The 15,700-nt window shown below is 39.8% G+C and overlaps 1 protein-coding gene across 1 annotated transcript in view; it reads right to left on the bottom strand.

The window, feature by feature from the left end:
* Nucleotides 1-734: 734 nt before the first annotated feature.
* The window catches only part of LOC118403897 (F-box/LRR-repeat protein 20-like), a 46,757-nt gene continuing 31,791 nt past the window's right edge, over nucleotides 735-15,700 (bottom strand). Inside the window, exons 11-15 of the mRNA XM_035802752.1 lie at nucleotides 14,023-14,083; nucleotides 12,898-12,942; nucleotides 12,440-12,496; nucleotides 10,293-10,505; nucleotides 735-8,677 (exon numbers count right to left, since the gene is read on the bottom strand). Coding sequence (XP_035658645.1) covers nucleotides 8,570-8,677; nucleotides 10,293-10,505; nucleotides 12,440-12,496; nucleotides 12,898-12,942; nucleotides 14,023-14,083 — 484 coding nt within the window. The 3' untranslated portion in view covers nucleotides 735-8,569. The remainder of the gene's footprint in view (nucleotides 8,678-10,292; nucleotides 10,506-12,439; nucleotides 12,497-12,897; nucleotides 12,943-14,022; nucleotides 14,084-15,700) is intronic.

Below are 15,700 nucleotides of genomic sequence, written 5' to 3'. Positions count from 1 at the left end.
GGGACACCAATATGGAAGCTATGAGTGTGGTTACCAACTTTGTTGGTGATGCCAGTCTACCACACTAGTGTCACTTTTACCACACCAGTTCATGTCTTAAATACAGGAATTAATGCCCTGTTGGCTCCGATACCATGTTTTGTCTCTTGAATTCTTTTTACAACAGTCATCACAACTTTATGGTGCCTCTTTTTGAAAAGGTAGCCATCTTGTTTTTTTTCACCCATCTTGTTTTTTTTTCGCCCTATTTTTGCAGTCTGCAGAGGATGTCATCCATAAAATTTACTTGCTGTGGCCTAATACAATATATTTCACCATACCTGTGGTATGGCTGAAATATAATCATGGTTTATAGAACAATATTGCTGTTTCCTTTATTTTAGCATTATTTGAGTTTGAGTTGGAGTTTTCCTAGGGCAGGAGATTGCACTTGCTGTCTACTAGAATTGGCAATTGTCATAAGACAGACCCATATTTTAGAGTCCTAGGACAATTGCCAATGGTCCTGAATTGCAATCATGTATAGAGATGCACATTACACACAGGCACACCTCCACATTTAAATGCACACATATGTGCATACACATCACACACACACACATACATGTACATGCAGATGTAACATACAATTACACTGCTGTACATGTGCACACTCACATACACACAGGGTCACAAACACATAATATTTTTTTATGCATGTCTCAACTGAAAACAGAACATCCTGACTGGAGATGTGAGGTCATCATGATACTGCTATATTTTATTCAATAAAGTGTGCAAAAGCTAGTTATGTAGAAATTGTCTTAACAATTAATTATCATGACACTGGTATCTGTCTGCATAATGTACATTTTCTTGTTACAATTCTGGCTGGAATATTAAATTAGGTTGAACCAACAAATACAAAAAATCTTTCCCCCAAAGAAATATCAAATATCAATTTGGTGCAGAGCTGACAGCAATATCAATATTGTGGTAAAGAAAAGAAAGTATAAATAAAGTTACAATATTCTCAATAATTAATTGCATTAATTTATAAGCTAAAGAGTACAAGTTGTGTTAGAGCTATTTACGAGATAGGAGAAAGTATGCATCTTCAGGAATGTTACTGGTAGGAAGAGATGTTGGTATGTACATGTAGAAATGTAGGTCAGACTGGCAAATATCTGTGAGATGCATCTGGATTTAATATCTAATTGCAAGGCTCTCATCCTGTGCTGATCTGTCCTGCATGGTCACTCCAGGATTTTATCATCCCAATCTCTCTGGCCTGCTGGACCAAGCAGAAAGGATATTGAAGTAAATGCAGCTCTTGGTTAGAAAATTGTAATTTTCATCCATGTTATCAGTAGGGTGTAAAACATATTTTAAAATTGGGTCCTCCAGAGAATACATCAAAGGTACAAGGCATTTAAAAAAATGAATTTCTAATGCTATAGTTTTCAACAGCTTTTCTCTACGTAATGAATTCTTTAAGGGGCATCATTAAAACACCCTCCCTCACAAAAATGATCAAGATATTAACAAAGCCTTCCCTATATCATACCCTAAGTCAGGTAGTGAACAAAATAGACCTAAAAAGGTCATCTAAGGAAATCAATTCACTTTGTCACTTTTAAGTACACATTTCACATTGCAGTACATCTTGTTCATTAAAAAACAGTGGTAGTTGGTGACAGTAGGATACACTGGAATATTGGGACCCAAAAATTGAAGGTACATTTAAAGCACTTGTATACATGGTACTAATAATCAGTAACTGACCACTAACAATATTATATGTTAATTAACATATGAGAGCTGTATGCCATACCAAACAGTAGTAGGCCAGGTTTCTGTTATTCTTTGGGGATAAAAGAAATATGCCTGTAGTTCTTTTAACAAATTATTTCAATGATTTCACACAACAGTTTGCCTGTAATTCTGTTGGCTACTATATCCCAATCACCTAGACCCTGTTCTCATTTTTAAAAAAGAAAGCGGATTAAAAGTGCAATCCGATAAACTGCAAGGATCCGGATTAATGTTTTGAAAGTGAACGCTCTAATCAGCTTGGATTTTCACTGATCTGGCCCGTTTGCAATCCATCCCCGCGAGGTACTTTGAGACACTTGCAAACAAACTGCGACACAACGTGGATGAATTCTATGTTAATTTTAAAAGCTTTTAATCGCACGCTGGAGGAGAGAGGAAACACGAAGCAAGCTCGAAAAAATCCACAAAAAACAAGGACACCTTTGAGCAGATCTCCCTCTGGATCATGATTAAGAGTGCGTTTGAGGAAACTTACAAACAATGTTGTACGAAAGAAAAGTAACTAAGTCCACATAGGGAACAGCTTGGATTGTGTGTGTTTTTGTTTCAATTAATCAGATTGTCTGGAAATGAGTGTGAACACATTTATTTCAAATCGGATTGCAAAAGTTTGATCCGGATTATGTTAAATCCGCTTGTTCTTTTTGAATGTGAACGGGGTCTTAAGGTCAAAATGCAATGTAAAGGTCAGGAAATCTCCATGCATTTTAATCGGGTGTGGCTTAATGCATTCATGTCAGAAGTACTTGACTTAAATCATTTAAATTGACAAATTCTCTGTGATATATGATTATACCATACACAAATTTTGGACAGTTACAATGTAAAGTGAATCACCATCCTCTGATAGCTGGTGCTGATCTATGCCATGAAGATTTTATATGATGTACATGTACATTGTAGGTCCATTATTTACCCTGTGGGCAGCCTAAGCCAAGATCTGAGTTTCCAGATAACATTTCAGTTTGCCATTGTTTCAAGGCCCTACTATCCATATATCATCTTAACCCAGAATTAAAAAATGTACACAAACAAGCCATCAAAAGGAATTCTACTGCAATCTACAAAGAAGGATGACAGTACATGTATGAAGCGCTTTAAGTCAGCTGTCTGCACTATTTGAAGTAATCATCATTCCCGTTGCTTGTGAAATGAGGTATCCATCATTTACAGTCAAACCTGTATTAGAGCCAACCTTTGCATAGCAACCACCTGGCCATGCGGTCACTTTCTGTCCGCCCCTTGGATTTTTCCCATTGACCTATTAAGAAATAGTCTATAGCAGCCAACTGTTCAACGCGGCCACGGCCACACGATTTCCAGTCCCGTAGGTACAGAAACACTGCCTATTGTGACAATACAATGGCCGTATGTCACCCTGCGCCCCGATTTAAAATCATAGATTGCGAGGATTTGGAGTTCCCGACAGGGTCATTTTGTCAGTAGTCGAAGGTACGTGTGCTAGAACGTTAGAGCGCAAGTCTTTTTCAGCAAATTTACCAACATTGTACATGCATATTTTGGCAGGGACAGTTGAATTTTGTGACGATCACGACAATGTTACTTGGTGAGAAAGATTAGTAAGCATGTGGAACCTTTTGCTCGTGATCAATTGATCAGCATATTCTCTATAGTGGCCACCTGTCTATAGTGGCCACATTTCTCCAGTCCCTTGAGTGGCTGCTATAGACAGGTTTGACTGAACAAAATTTGGTACATTAATCATTGTGAAAATATCTTTGCAATCTTTGAAATCATCTGCCATGTGCTACAAATTAGCAACATCACAGAAAGGAAAGGATGTTCTTTTGTGATATCAGAACCCACCAAAGAGCACACAGTACAAATTAAAGTACATCTAGATGTTTTCAGAAGACAAAATTTCAATGTGAATGAAAAAGGAAATTTCATTTTCCTAACAATTCATGGAAAAATGAATAACAGTACTGTCAGGTTTTGCTGTTTATTAGTTATGTAAACTTTAAGGTTGGTTCAGTTGACATGAGGTTGCTCACCTTCAAATTTTTCATGGCAGGAAAAATGCACAGTCATAGAGAGGGAAAGTCTCTTAAAGGCTCTGCGTGATTTTACCGATTTGTGCTGGACGTTATGATTTCAAGACCCACACACATCATGAAAGAGTTAATTTGACACATTGTGTAAGATGTGGCTCTTATCACTGATTCCAGCATATACATACAGCCGGGCTGAAAAAAGGATGACTGAAAGAAAATTACTTGCAATTTGATAAGTGTTGTGGTCATGATTTACCCCCATTTTTTACTCTCCATGACAAATGCTTTGCTTCTTACTGGACACCGCAGTAAACAGGTTACACCACACGTCAGCCCAAACAAGGTGTCAACTTAGTTTATAGGCTACATTGAGTTTCTTAATAAAATATTGTTGAGCAGTGCAAATTGGCAACCAAGGTACATTTAATATTTCAAGCCCTGATGCCCCTATGAAATAATATTACCAACTGATAGTAAAATATGCCAGAAAGGGAAATACAACTGACATAGCAACATCGGTGAAATACACTTCACAGGGAAGTTATCCTAAGAAATACAGAAGGTTTTGATGTGTAGACACCAAAACATACAAGGGAAACTTCAACATTCCATATCACTTTTTAACATAAGAATGCAACAAGTTCTCCAATTGTTCTTGTAATCAAAGACAAGAAGCACACAGAATGTTTATAACTTTTGACTATGTATAGTCTAATAGACATACAGAAGATGACAAAAATATTGTTTTACTAAGTCATGCAACATTTCTTCAACTTCATACTTAGTGATGTTTTCAATGTTTAGTACTGAGACATTTGGACCTAACATCTTACAGGTCTGATGAAGGCAACCAACTGCAGACAGGACTTATCCATGGCACAAAGTTATTGGACTACAGAAAAATTAGCAAAAATCTCTACAAAGATAGACAGCAATCAATAGTGCCTGGTATTAGGAACTGTTAATGCCAATCATTTGGTTTTAGTTTGATTTGTTTGAACCTTTATTTCTTCATGAAAAGCTCAAATCGGCCTGCAGGCCGCTTTTCATTGAGGTCATGAGGGAGGTCAAATATAACATAACAGAGATACAGATTACATGGAGTCCTAATAAATCAACATAAATATATCATTACATACATACATGTATACATGGTACAAAACATAAAGTATAGCAAAAGCTCAGGGTGCACTGCCTGAGTCCGTTCGTTTTGGTCATTTCTTTTACTTCAAGAGTCTCTTAGACCCCGTTCACACTCAGAAAAACGATTCGAATAAAACATTTATCCGAATAAAAAATTTTCTATCCGATCCAAAATTGTGTTCACACTGCTCTTCAGCAATGCGATTAGTGCGCCCTCAGTCTTATCTGAATAAAACATTAGTTGCGTTTCACAGATGTATCGCTACGTCTTGTAATAGTTGGCGGTGAGATTCACTTTATTTCTGCACTGGTCGAGGGATGTCTCAACTCCATGCTCCACCATTCCTTCGGAGATATCTTCATACTATAATGTCCCTGTTTTTATGAACCTTCCCAAGCTTTTTCTGCGGCTCCTTCCAACCCCAGATGGAAATAAGCAGCTTCGTTTGTTACAGTGTCCACTTGGCGAATGATGAAGATTTCCCTTTCTTTATGCTTATTGTTGTTGGAAGTAAAATACGGCGGAAAATGCTCGCTGAAAAACGAAGCGATCAGGCGTGTGTAGTGTTTCCCGCGGGATGCAAAGTATGACCCCAAGTTCCCGGATGAATGACGTTACACCCCGGAATTAGCGGAATCCTATCCACTTGCGCGTTCACACTGCCGAATCCCACGAATCGGGACTCCCTGCAGCGCAGTTTTATGCACTTTCCCCAGTTCTATACACCTCCCCAAGGTGGATCGCGAAGGATTCACTTCGACGAAATCCAAGTGATTACGAGCGTTCACACTGCAGAAACTTATTCGAATTGGGTCGTTTTATTCAGATAACATGTTTTATTTGAATCGTTTTTTCTGAGTGTGAATGGGGTCTTAAAGGAAGTCAGATTTGGAGCCATATACAAATGTATATGTCTGGCAGTAGGTAGTTCCAGACATTTGGTCCATGGTATGCTATTGATTTTCTGAAGGTCTGTCGTTTAGGTTTTGGGACAACCAGCTGACTGCTTGTGCTCTGCCTAGTTGTCCGTGTGCTCTAGTCCTGCAATACACAAACATCTCGTGCATGTAGGGTCTTGTAGATTAGCACAGCATTGTTGTACAATTGTGTGGTGAATGATTCTTATGAAACTTCCTGCTGGGAAATTGTGTTTCCCAATGCAATGATGGGACAGTGTTTGGAAAGAACACTTCAAGGTAACTGTTCTAAGAAGGTGTACTGAACGCTTAAAGTTAAAGCCAATAACATTGTACGATTGGAGTTTACAAGTAAAACCTTCTGTATTGCAGAAAATGATGTCCCAAACTAATGACTCTGTATTGGTCAATATGCATTTTGCTGTATTCTGCCTTTTCCTTTGTATTTTGCTATCTAATCAGACTCCATATAATCAACACTGCATATAAAACTCTGTTTTACCTCTCATTAAGGCCCAATTTACAGGAGGGAAATTTCTAGACGTATGACAACGATGTACGACAAGGTTATATGCCAGCTTGTACTCACACACACAGACAGGAGGTTTCCAGGGACTCCCACTTGTGCTGAGCCCACACTGTAATGATGCCTTGGCCCTTGACAGCGTGCAACTTTCAAATGGTGGGAGAACATAATATAGTTTGTTGATGGTGTGATGTATAACGCTTGTCTTGTTTTTGAGTGTGCATTTGCCGCCTCAGGTAATGTTATGCAGACGTCATATTGAATGTCGCAAGGACTGTGAGGTACCATAAGATTCAACAGGCAGCCATTTTTGCAGCCACAACACTATTATTGAAGCTCAAGGCCAGATTGATCAGTCTGTCAGTCAAAAGAGACGACATTGGCTACTTTCCAGCTAGTGACTGCAAAAACACACAGATACTCAAGAAAATCTCAATAAGAAGACTTGTAGTGACTGCCATATTCTGACGTCCTGCAGCGGAAAAAGCCAGCACCTGGGAGTTGTTGTACGTGTAGGACCGAACAAGATCTGATTGATACCAGGCTGGAAGCATCATAGACATCCTGTTGGGTGGTCATACGTCTATCTGGAGATATGACTGCATAAAAATGGTCCCCATCACTGTTGACAACTTCCATTAAGCAAAAAGGGGCTGTATGCTCAGGACATACAACCTTGTCATACACCATTGTCATACATTAAGAATGCTCCTGGTGCAAATTGCGCCTAACATAGAAACCTATCCCCATCTGTTCCATGGGGGATGGGGGCTGTTACAGACTTCTGTGAGTTTTGAACGACGTTTCTGGAATCTTTTACTCCTTACAAATATACATCATGTTCACCAGAGCAACAGTCAACAGATATGCATGGTCACATTCAGATCCAAGGATAATTTGAAGCAGCAGAATAACACCCTTGTTTCTGTTGGTTTCGAACCAGGTTTCTAAAGTCATTCTGCAGCAACATTCATTACAACCCGTGGGAATATCTACCCCATCCCAATTCATCTGCCCTAAACTGAGATGTCGTGAAACTTCTGCCACTTCACCTAGTCTGGTAGGATCTGTCAGCAATGAATTGCTACTCTCCAAAAAATTTACAATGGTTTAAATTTACAAAAGTACGAAGGACAAAAGAATTGCAGCTAGCATGTTGAAAACACTCAGGAGTCGAAACATTTTCATTTGACACTGTTACTTCTGCTGCTAGCTGAAAGAGCGTCTTTCTGCAGAGGATGCTATGCATTGTGTATATTACAAGTTGTTCTAAGCTTCAATACAAAATATTTCATCTTTTCCCTTCCTTTGTACACCTGCATGTTTATAACATTCTTTGGCTGTCTAACCATATCAAGTAAACGCTTCCTATACCATTCTAACTGCATTTCCAAAATTACAATTTTGCAGTTATGTATGCAACATCTCTTCAAATGGACATACGCATGTACCAAAAATTCTTCCTTTACAATGCCAAATATTTACTCAATTCTTTGTGTTTTAAATTTGTTTGAAACAAGGAAAAAAGGACAGTCACCTTAATGAAAGCATTTGGGTCTGCAATTCCTACTCACTTGGCAAAATATAATAGAAAAACTGTTTTAGATTTCAAATGATGTTCTTGTTTGAAACTGTATAAAACTAAAACACAACATTTTCTGACTACATTCAACAACAATAATCATAGTTCATTCCTTTAGTATTTTTAAATCAACATACACAAAAATTACACCAAATACACACCCATCTCCTGTTATTGTACCATTGAGAAGTTTCTATAGCAAGGTACAGCAATCTAACTAATGATGGATGGTATAGGGATGGATACAAGGCCAAGTCATACTTGGATTAGCTTACCTTACCTCCAGTTTGAAGAATGAATTTTGTGTGCTGTGATGTTTAATAACGGGAGAAGTATCATCACTACTGTTGAATGTAAGCAGAAAATGTTAAATTTTGGTTTCAATCAATCATTAAGTTCCAAAGACTTGTTTAAGTAGCTGTGCCCATCCCAAGCTGCCTCCAACATTCAGTGTCTCAGAAACTCCAGTCTGTTGACAACTCTCTTGACTCCCAGAGTCTGTGGTGGATAGGAAGCCGGCAGAGCTGCAGGTTAACGTTAGTCCTTCTGTTACTGCTGTACAGAATTGGATCACAGAATGACACAACAGCGACAGTATCGCTGCCGACCACCTCCAACTGATGGTGGAGGCGTTACTGGTGCAAAGTAGGCATGGACTTTGATGTTGGGAAGCTGGGCCTGTGGGAGAAAGAAGTGAGGTGATCACTCTCTAAATAAAGAACTGCCTATACATTGTATGTGCAGTGCAATCATTATGATTTTTAATAAAAATAAATGACACACAGATATGTATGGACATTACTGCCGTGACACACACCTTTCTGCATGGTTGGGTACAACCTATTCTCTACATGCTGCACTAATAGAAGAGGGCCAGGAGTTACTGATTCAACGATTCCATACCAACTACAGTTGTGCAAGACACATTGGTGCCACCTGAAGTTTATCGGATTAGTGATCATCAGTACAGTGTATGACCTTCCAGCCTGTGATACATGTAACAGACTGGGTGAAAATGGTCTGACCCAAGTTGTTGGGAAATACACCAGAGTTCAAGTAAACCTTGATGCTGGCCTCCAAGATTGATAATGATAAAACAGAAATCAACAGTCCTCCTGGCCTCAGTGATCATAATATGGTTCTGCGGATGGCCAAGTTGCTTCAACCACACAATGGAACAAAAACAACGATGGTGCACCTAATGCATGACTCGGCCATCCAGACCTTTGGACAGTGAGTCTATTCTAGATCTTACAAATAGCAGAAACTATACGTAGAACCCTCACTTTTTTTCATACAATATAAGCAAGACTCAGTCAATATCCCAGGCAATGAGTCAGCAGATGTAAGTCTTTTCATTGCAAGCTACATAAACGAATGGTTTGCAACATATGAATTAACTTACACAACTTTTGGTATATATGTACCTGCCATGCGAGGCTCCTACATGTATGCCAGTGTCTACCACTAGGATGTGTACCCCATTCTGCAGAAACTGAAATTTGCTATAAATTTTATTGTTATTGCTATTGGGTGGGCTGACTACTCTCTCTTTGCAGCCAGCTGCTGAATTATGAAGAGCTTACAATAGGTGGGGCTAAATCGAAAGGGCCTGATCTCAGGTGACCTCAATACGACTGTCGCAAGTGTCTGGACCGAGCTGCCATTCGGCGCAACTCAGGTGACCTCAATACACCAGTAATTGCCCCAGGTGTGGCTAGGGACTGTAGGTTGTAAACCACTCACACCACACCATCGCACGTGTGGTGGGTTCTTTAACTTGCTCAAGGTGTGGCTCTCCCCAAACATGGGACCTCCATTTAACGTCCTATTTAAGGGACGGCCCTAGCCGAAGCTATAGGTATTCATTTCCACCTGAGTAAAGCCGTGTAAAGTACCTTTCCCAAGGGCATAAGATCAGTGACATGGCAGGATTCGAACTCGAGACCTCTCAGTCCTGAGCCAAACACGCTGCCGTTGCGCCACATGATCTCACAAAAACTCCTGGACCAGTGTTTGTAGTAGTTTGCCCACAGTACAAGTTCAGCCAACCTGTTGCAGACATTTCAATTGCATTACTAAAGGAGGGTCACGTATCGAAGGATATCATATGTAGAGGTGCCACTTCCCAAGTGCCAACCTAAGTATGTGTGTTAGCCAACTATGCCAGGTCTCTCTGATGTCTCAATATTGGGATGGGGCTGCAATAAACCATTATTTCAAACCATTCCTTCATTCATTTGTGCATGCAGTGATTGGAAGAAATCAGAAATCATAATGATTATGTTCCTACCCGAAGTCTCCTTATCCCGGCCCTTGTAATGAGTTGACAATCATACAGTTCGATTCTTTCCAGACTCTGGCAGCCCATGAGATGTTCCAGGGAAGCATCTGTGATGAGTGGACAGTTGTCTAGTTCCAGCACCTCCAGGTGCTCGGGTGCACACGCACCTGTGCCAAGTTGTCTGATCCCCTCATCTGTTATTAATTCACAGTGGGACAAACTCTGCAATATGAATACAAACAGAAATCAGATCAAAATTTGGTAGCCAGCCAGCATAAGGTTAGACAAGTCTAGGCCCAATTTCCTAGGACAGTAGTAAAAGTGACAATTGGGCAACTTCATATCCTACTACATAATGTACGATCATGTATACTGGGACAGGTTGCACACAGAGTGCACAGCTCTTGAAAATTTTGAGTACTGGATTCAGACATTGGAATTGGTTGTTAACTATTTTGTTTGAAGACATCAAATTTTCTTGATTTCTGGCACATTTGACATGAAAATGTGTGTTTTGTCAGATGGGTATGAAATAATCATGGTACAATTATGTAAAACAGGACTTGTGTGATAATAGCAATGTCATAGGAAACTATTTCGTAGAACTAATTCAAGGAAAATCATATTCTGGTTATCTTTCTACTTGTCCATCTAACCAGTATTGACATGTCATTATTCAGGAGAGAGAAGAGAAGGTGCATGCAGGTTGTGAACTATTAACTAGTGCTGAAAACAATGTATCTTAGGGGCTGGTCGATATTTAGGGGGGGGGGTGTGGTCGTCTGGGGGGGGGGAGCGTAGGAAAAAAAATTGAGCCGGGGGAGGGCCTAGGAAAAAATTTTGAGTGGGGGGGGGGTGGTGGTTTGTAGGTACTAGGAAAATTTTTTTGCTCGGACTATCAGTGAAATTTGTTAGTCAAAATGCCGGAAATGGCGTTTCAGAGGGTCAAGATTTTAAAAGGCAAAAATAGTTGGTGGCATTGGCGCTTCACATGCTGAAAATTCACTCAGTATATATATATTAAATAATAATAATATCTCTGTTAAACACCACACAACGTTGTAAAAATATTGATGTTACAGTAATATTTACCGTTTTAACGCTTGTATAAAGGTGGGCAGACAAAATATCAGAGAAATTTCACGCGTTTACCTTTATTTTGAAGCTGGCGCGGCAAAGGTATGAAGCCGAAGTTCACTGGGGACGTAGTAGACTATTCTTGGTGTTCTACTGCTATAATAAGTTCTCAATAAAGTTACCAAAATGCGACGTAAAAATGCACTTCCGGTTTGCAATGCCCTGAAGAAGGTGACAGACGGTCACCAAAACGTTGGTATGAATAAAACAATGGTTGTGAAAAAAGATTCTCTTTATTCATCATGCTAACGTTTTTGTTGTCATTTTCCTCCGAGTAACCGTCAGTTATTGTCACCACAGAACCAAGAAAAAGGGTAAATTGAAAATAGTCTCCGACAAGCCGCTCAGACCCCACGAGCTTGTAAAGGGGCAGGGCACGTGCCGCAAAGCGGCGCAAATCTACTAGAAATCCAGGTGCAAAATACTTTTGTGGCGTTGTTTGGATAGAGTGGCATCATTTATGAATATCAAAATAATAAAGTGACCTCCATTATATATAATTAAGCATAATATATATTTATGGGCTTCAATCCAGTCAATCTCCCTTTTTCACTAGGGGTGAGAGATCTGCTTCGCAACTAAAAACGGAAAACCAGTATCATCACTATGGCGTAAAGGACATTTGCAAGCGGGATTGCAGTGATTTATTGGCGTCTTTAATACTTTTCAAATTTGATCGTAGGGGGGAGGGCCCAGGAAAAATATTTTGATTTGGGGGGAGGGCCTAGGAAAAAAATTTTGACCAAGGGGGAGACCCTAAGAAAAAATTTTGACACGACCCGCTGACCACTGGACCTACCCCCCCCTCCCACTAAATATCGACCAGTCCCTTACACATAATTGTGTAAAATGCATTATTTTTGCATTATGTCCCAGTATAAAGTCGCAGCAAAACCTTTCATCATCATTATTGGTTTCCTACTTTACTCTCCAGTTTGTGGCATACAGAGCCACAGTCCACTAATTAGGAGCCAACAAGAAATAGATTTCCTAAATAAGAACACAATTCTTGGCCTTACCAACTTTGACAACCATGGACAGTGAGCAGCAAGGTGGCCTAATGTAGCATCTGTTATCTTCAGAAGAAAAGTAACAATTTGAACTTGCCGTACATGTAGGTAAAACATACAACTATCAAATGCTATAAATCAACATTAACACTAAGATAGTATGATTGTTTGAGATGTACAGTTACACATTGAAAGTACATTGTAGAAATATCATGAAGTAATAAACTTATTAGTAAATACCTTTGCAAGGTTTTGCTTCAGGTGCTATTTGTTTGTTAGTGTGTTTGTGTGTGTGTGTGTGTGTGTGAGTGATACACCATTGGGTCAATGACACTTCATGCAAATGAGAACCACATTTGCATTATCAATGCAAAACATTTGCAATACGTCACTCAAAAAGGTTAACAACATTTGGCAAATGTATTTGTATGAAGTCATGGAATTCTATTTCTAATACTTTTACTCACCAGAACACATTCTTCTAAATCCATTCTTTCCAGGTGATGGCAATTCTGGAAAAGAAAGTTTCACTTGTCAAGAAAGCCAACTGGGCATCAACTCGACAAACCTTTATCATTAGAATGTACACTGACTGACACATGAAGTGACTGACTGTACGGAATTGCTGATACTGCCCAGCAATCCCCACCCTTGGCATGATCTGATGGCCACACAATAATTACCATCCCAACTTGCTGTAACTCCTGGCTATTATAACTGTATTCCAAATGCCACACACTTTTTTTTAATCCCGATGATAGCATAGATCATGCTAATCCATGTGGTGCTTGGGTATAAAAATAAGTAAAAATAAGCTATAACATATAAAGGTAAATTCTTTTATAAGTCAAGAAGTGAGAGGACATCTGATTACAGTCAAATCTGCCCAAGCGACCACCTCTTCTTAGCGACCACCTGGCCATTACGACTATTTTTTCTCAGTCCCGAAAATTTTCCCCGTTGATGTAAGCATTAAGCAACCACTCCACAACCACCACCTGGCCAATGTGACCGGGACCGCCAAAACATGGGAACAAATCCCTGCCCATAATGACCACATCATTTTCAAATCTTGAGGTGTCATCGATTTTCAATGATAACCAGCGCGATTTCGTGCCAAATTCAGCCAGTTTGCGTTTGATTTTGACTACCATTACAATATTATGTTCAAAACAAAGATGGCGGCAGGTGCACGTGCGTTTGCTTACTATTTGCCATTAAACACAAAAGAAACCATCGGGCATGTTGTGAGTTGATTATACTCTTTTAACTGACTGCCTGACCAAATCGACTGCTTTTGTCCGGTCCCCCGAGTGGTCGTCTTGGGCAGGTTTGACTGTACATTTGTAGTTAATGCTCTAGTTTCATATCAAAGTTTTTTGTGTTCTCCCACCATCCCTGTTTACATACATAACATCTAATTTCCTTTTTGTCATGCCTCTCATGCCTGGGTTAAGGATAGAGGCTTCTATTTCCAAATACCATTATCAATCTTCCCATCCTAACTCTTGGACCTGTGGGGCAGGTGTGGCACTTTGGGAAAATTTTTACAGATGTTATTAGAATCTACTATGTTATTAAAATCTACTTACCCGAGCAAGCACCATGAAGCCGTTATCTGTAAACTGAGAACACCCTGCCAACTCCAGTGTTCTGGGAATGGAATAGAATACAAGGCACTGATAAACAACTGCACAACTACATGTTGTATTCCCAGCCCTTCCAGTCATCTGCTACATTCCAGGGGTACTCTGGAATCAGACTGATAAACCTGTTGACAGCTGAGCTCAAACAAGTGCTTTTGAAAAAAGCTGGCCTTTTACACATTTTAGGTTGTGTTTGTAATATTTGTACAGAATGAGTTTCAAAATACGAATGCAGTTTCATTGTGGTATGTTGAAAGGAACGTTTCAGTTCTTTTCAAAATGCAAAATTATTGAGACTTTGATTCATTACGTCAGCGGTTCTGTTATGAGCCACAAACTCACTCCGTCGAGATAGCTTGGAAACTTCCCATTTGAAAACAATTAGATTGAATATAAGTCAGTGTATTTTACATATATCAAAGAGGGATACCATTCTGTTGATGTTGCTTCTACGAAAATCCACTGAAATTTCGAGTAGTAAGCAATTTTCCACTTACCCCTCTAAATTTTCGGTCAATCTCCATCGACCTTGTTCACAGAATGAACCTCTCTGAGGCTGAACAACAACAACAACCTCTCTATCTCCAGCAGTGACATCAGGAACACACCACTTTTGCCCACTGGCCCACAGTCAGCAGAGACGGGGGGGCGACATAGACTTTCTGATACATCCTGCAAAAGTGGTGTGTTCCTGACGACACTGCTGGACACAGAGAGGGTCATTCTGTGAAGGAGGTCAACGGAGATTGACCGAAAATTTAGAGGGGTAAGTCCCTATAGTTTAATTCAGTGTTGGAAGTAAAGTGTTGGCAATTTTTTCTATAATATCCATCTAATATACAGTCAAACCTTGGATTTTTCCCATTGACTTATTAGCATTAAGAAATAGTTCATACCGCGTGACCTTAGCCTGATTAAATCTCGCTTATAGCAGCCCGCCAAACATCCGCCGGCCCACTATCAGCTTGATAGAGAATAGCCCTTAGTCAAGGGAACTGGGTTTTCCATATATGGATAATGTATGTAATTGCCGGGAGCCCACCAGAGCCTGGCTTTTGGTTGCTATGGACTGGGGTGCGTTGCTATGTGGTGATTGACAGCATCACACCTCTTATCTGTAGTTGATCTCTCTGATCTGTGCCACTTGTACTGATGGTGGGAACAGAGTTCTACTATTATAAAATGATGTCTTTTTTTAACAACCGCTACACCGAAGAACTAATGTGAAAATTACCCTTCAATACATAGAATAGCATTCATTTAGGTAGATGTGCCTGTGGCATAACTTTTGATGTGCCAATCATTATAGGAGGGACATATCATGGTTCTGAGAAGTTTGACCAAGGAGGTTGACAGGCTTCAACTGTCACAACAACATGGCGCATTTTTGTGAACCAACTGTTTTTCTGCAGTTCTCTGCCTATATAGATTTTAAAAAATGTACTTTATGCCAAGCTTTCGTTGCTGGCCACATAAAATCTCACCACCAGGCAAAATAATAGTTCCAGGAAAGTCTGCGCTCCAAGATTCCTTCAAGTTTCTTGAAATCCCCACAACTGGCACAAGACGTTGTTTTCCTATTAAACACAAACATGCCTCTGCTCCCATGGGTCCTTCACACAGA

The sequence above is a fragment of the Branchiostoma floridae genome, chromosome 16, assembly GCF_000003815.2.
Source record: "Branchiostoma floridae strain S238N-H82 chromosome 16, Bfl_VNyyK, whole genome shotgun sequence".
Lineage (NCBI taxonomy): Eukaryota > Metazoa > Chordata > Leptocardii > Amphioxiformes > Branchiostomatidae > Branchiostoma > Branchiostoma floridae.
Note: the sequence above shows the minus strand (reverse complement) of the source record. Positions and strands in the feature narration are given on the sequence as shown.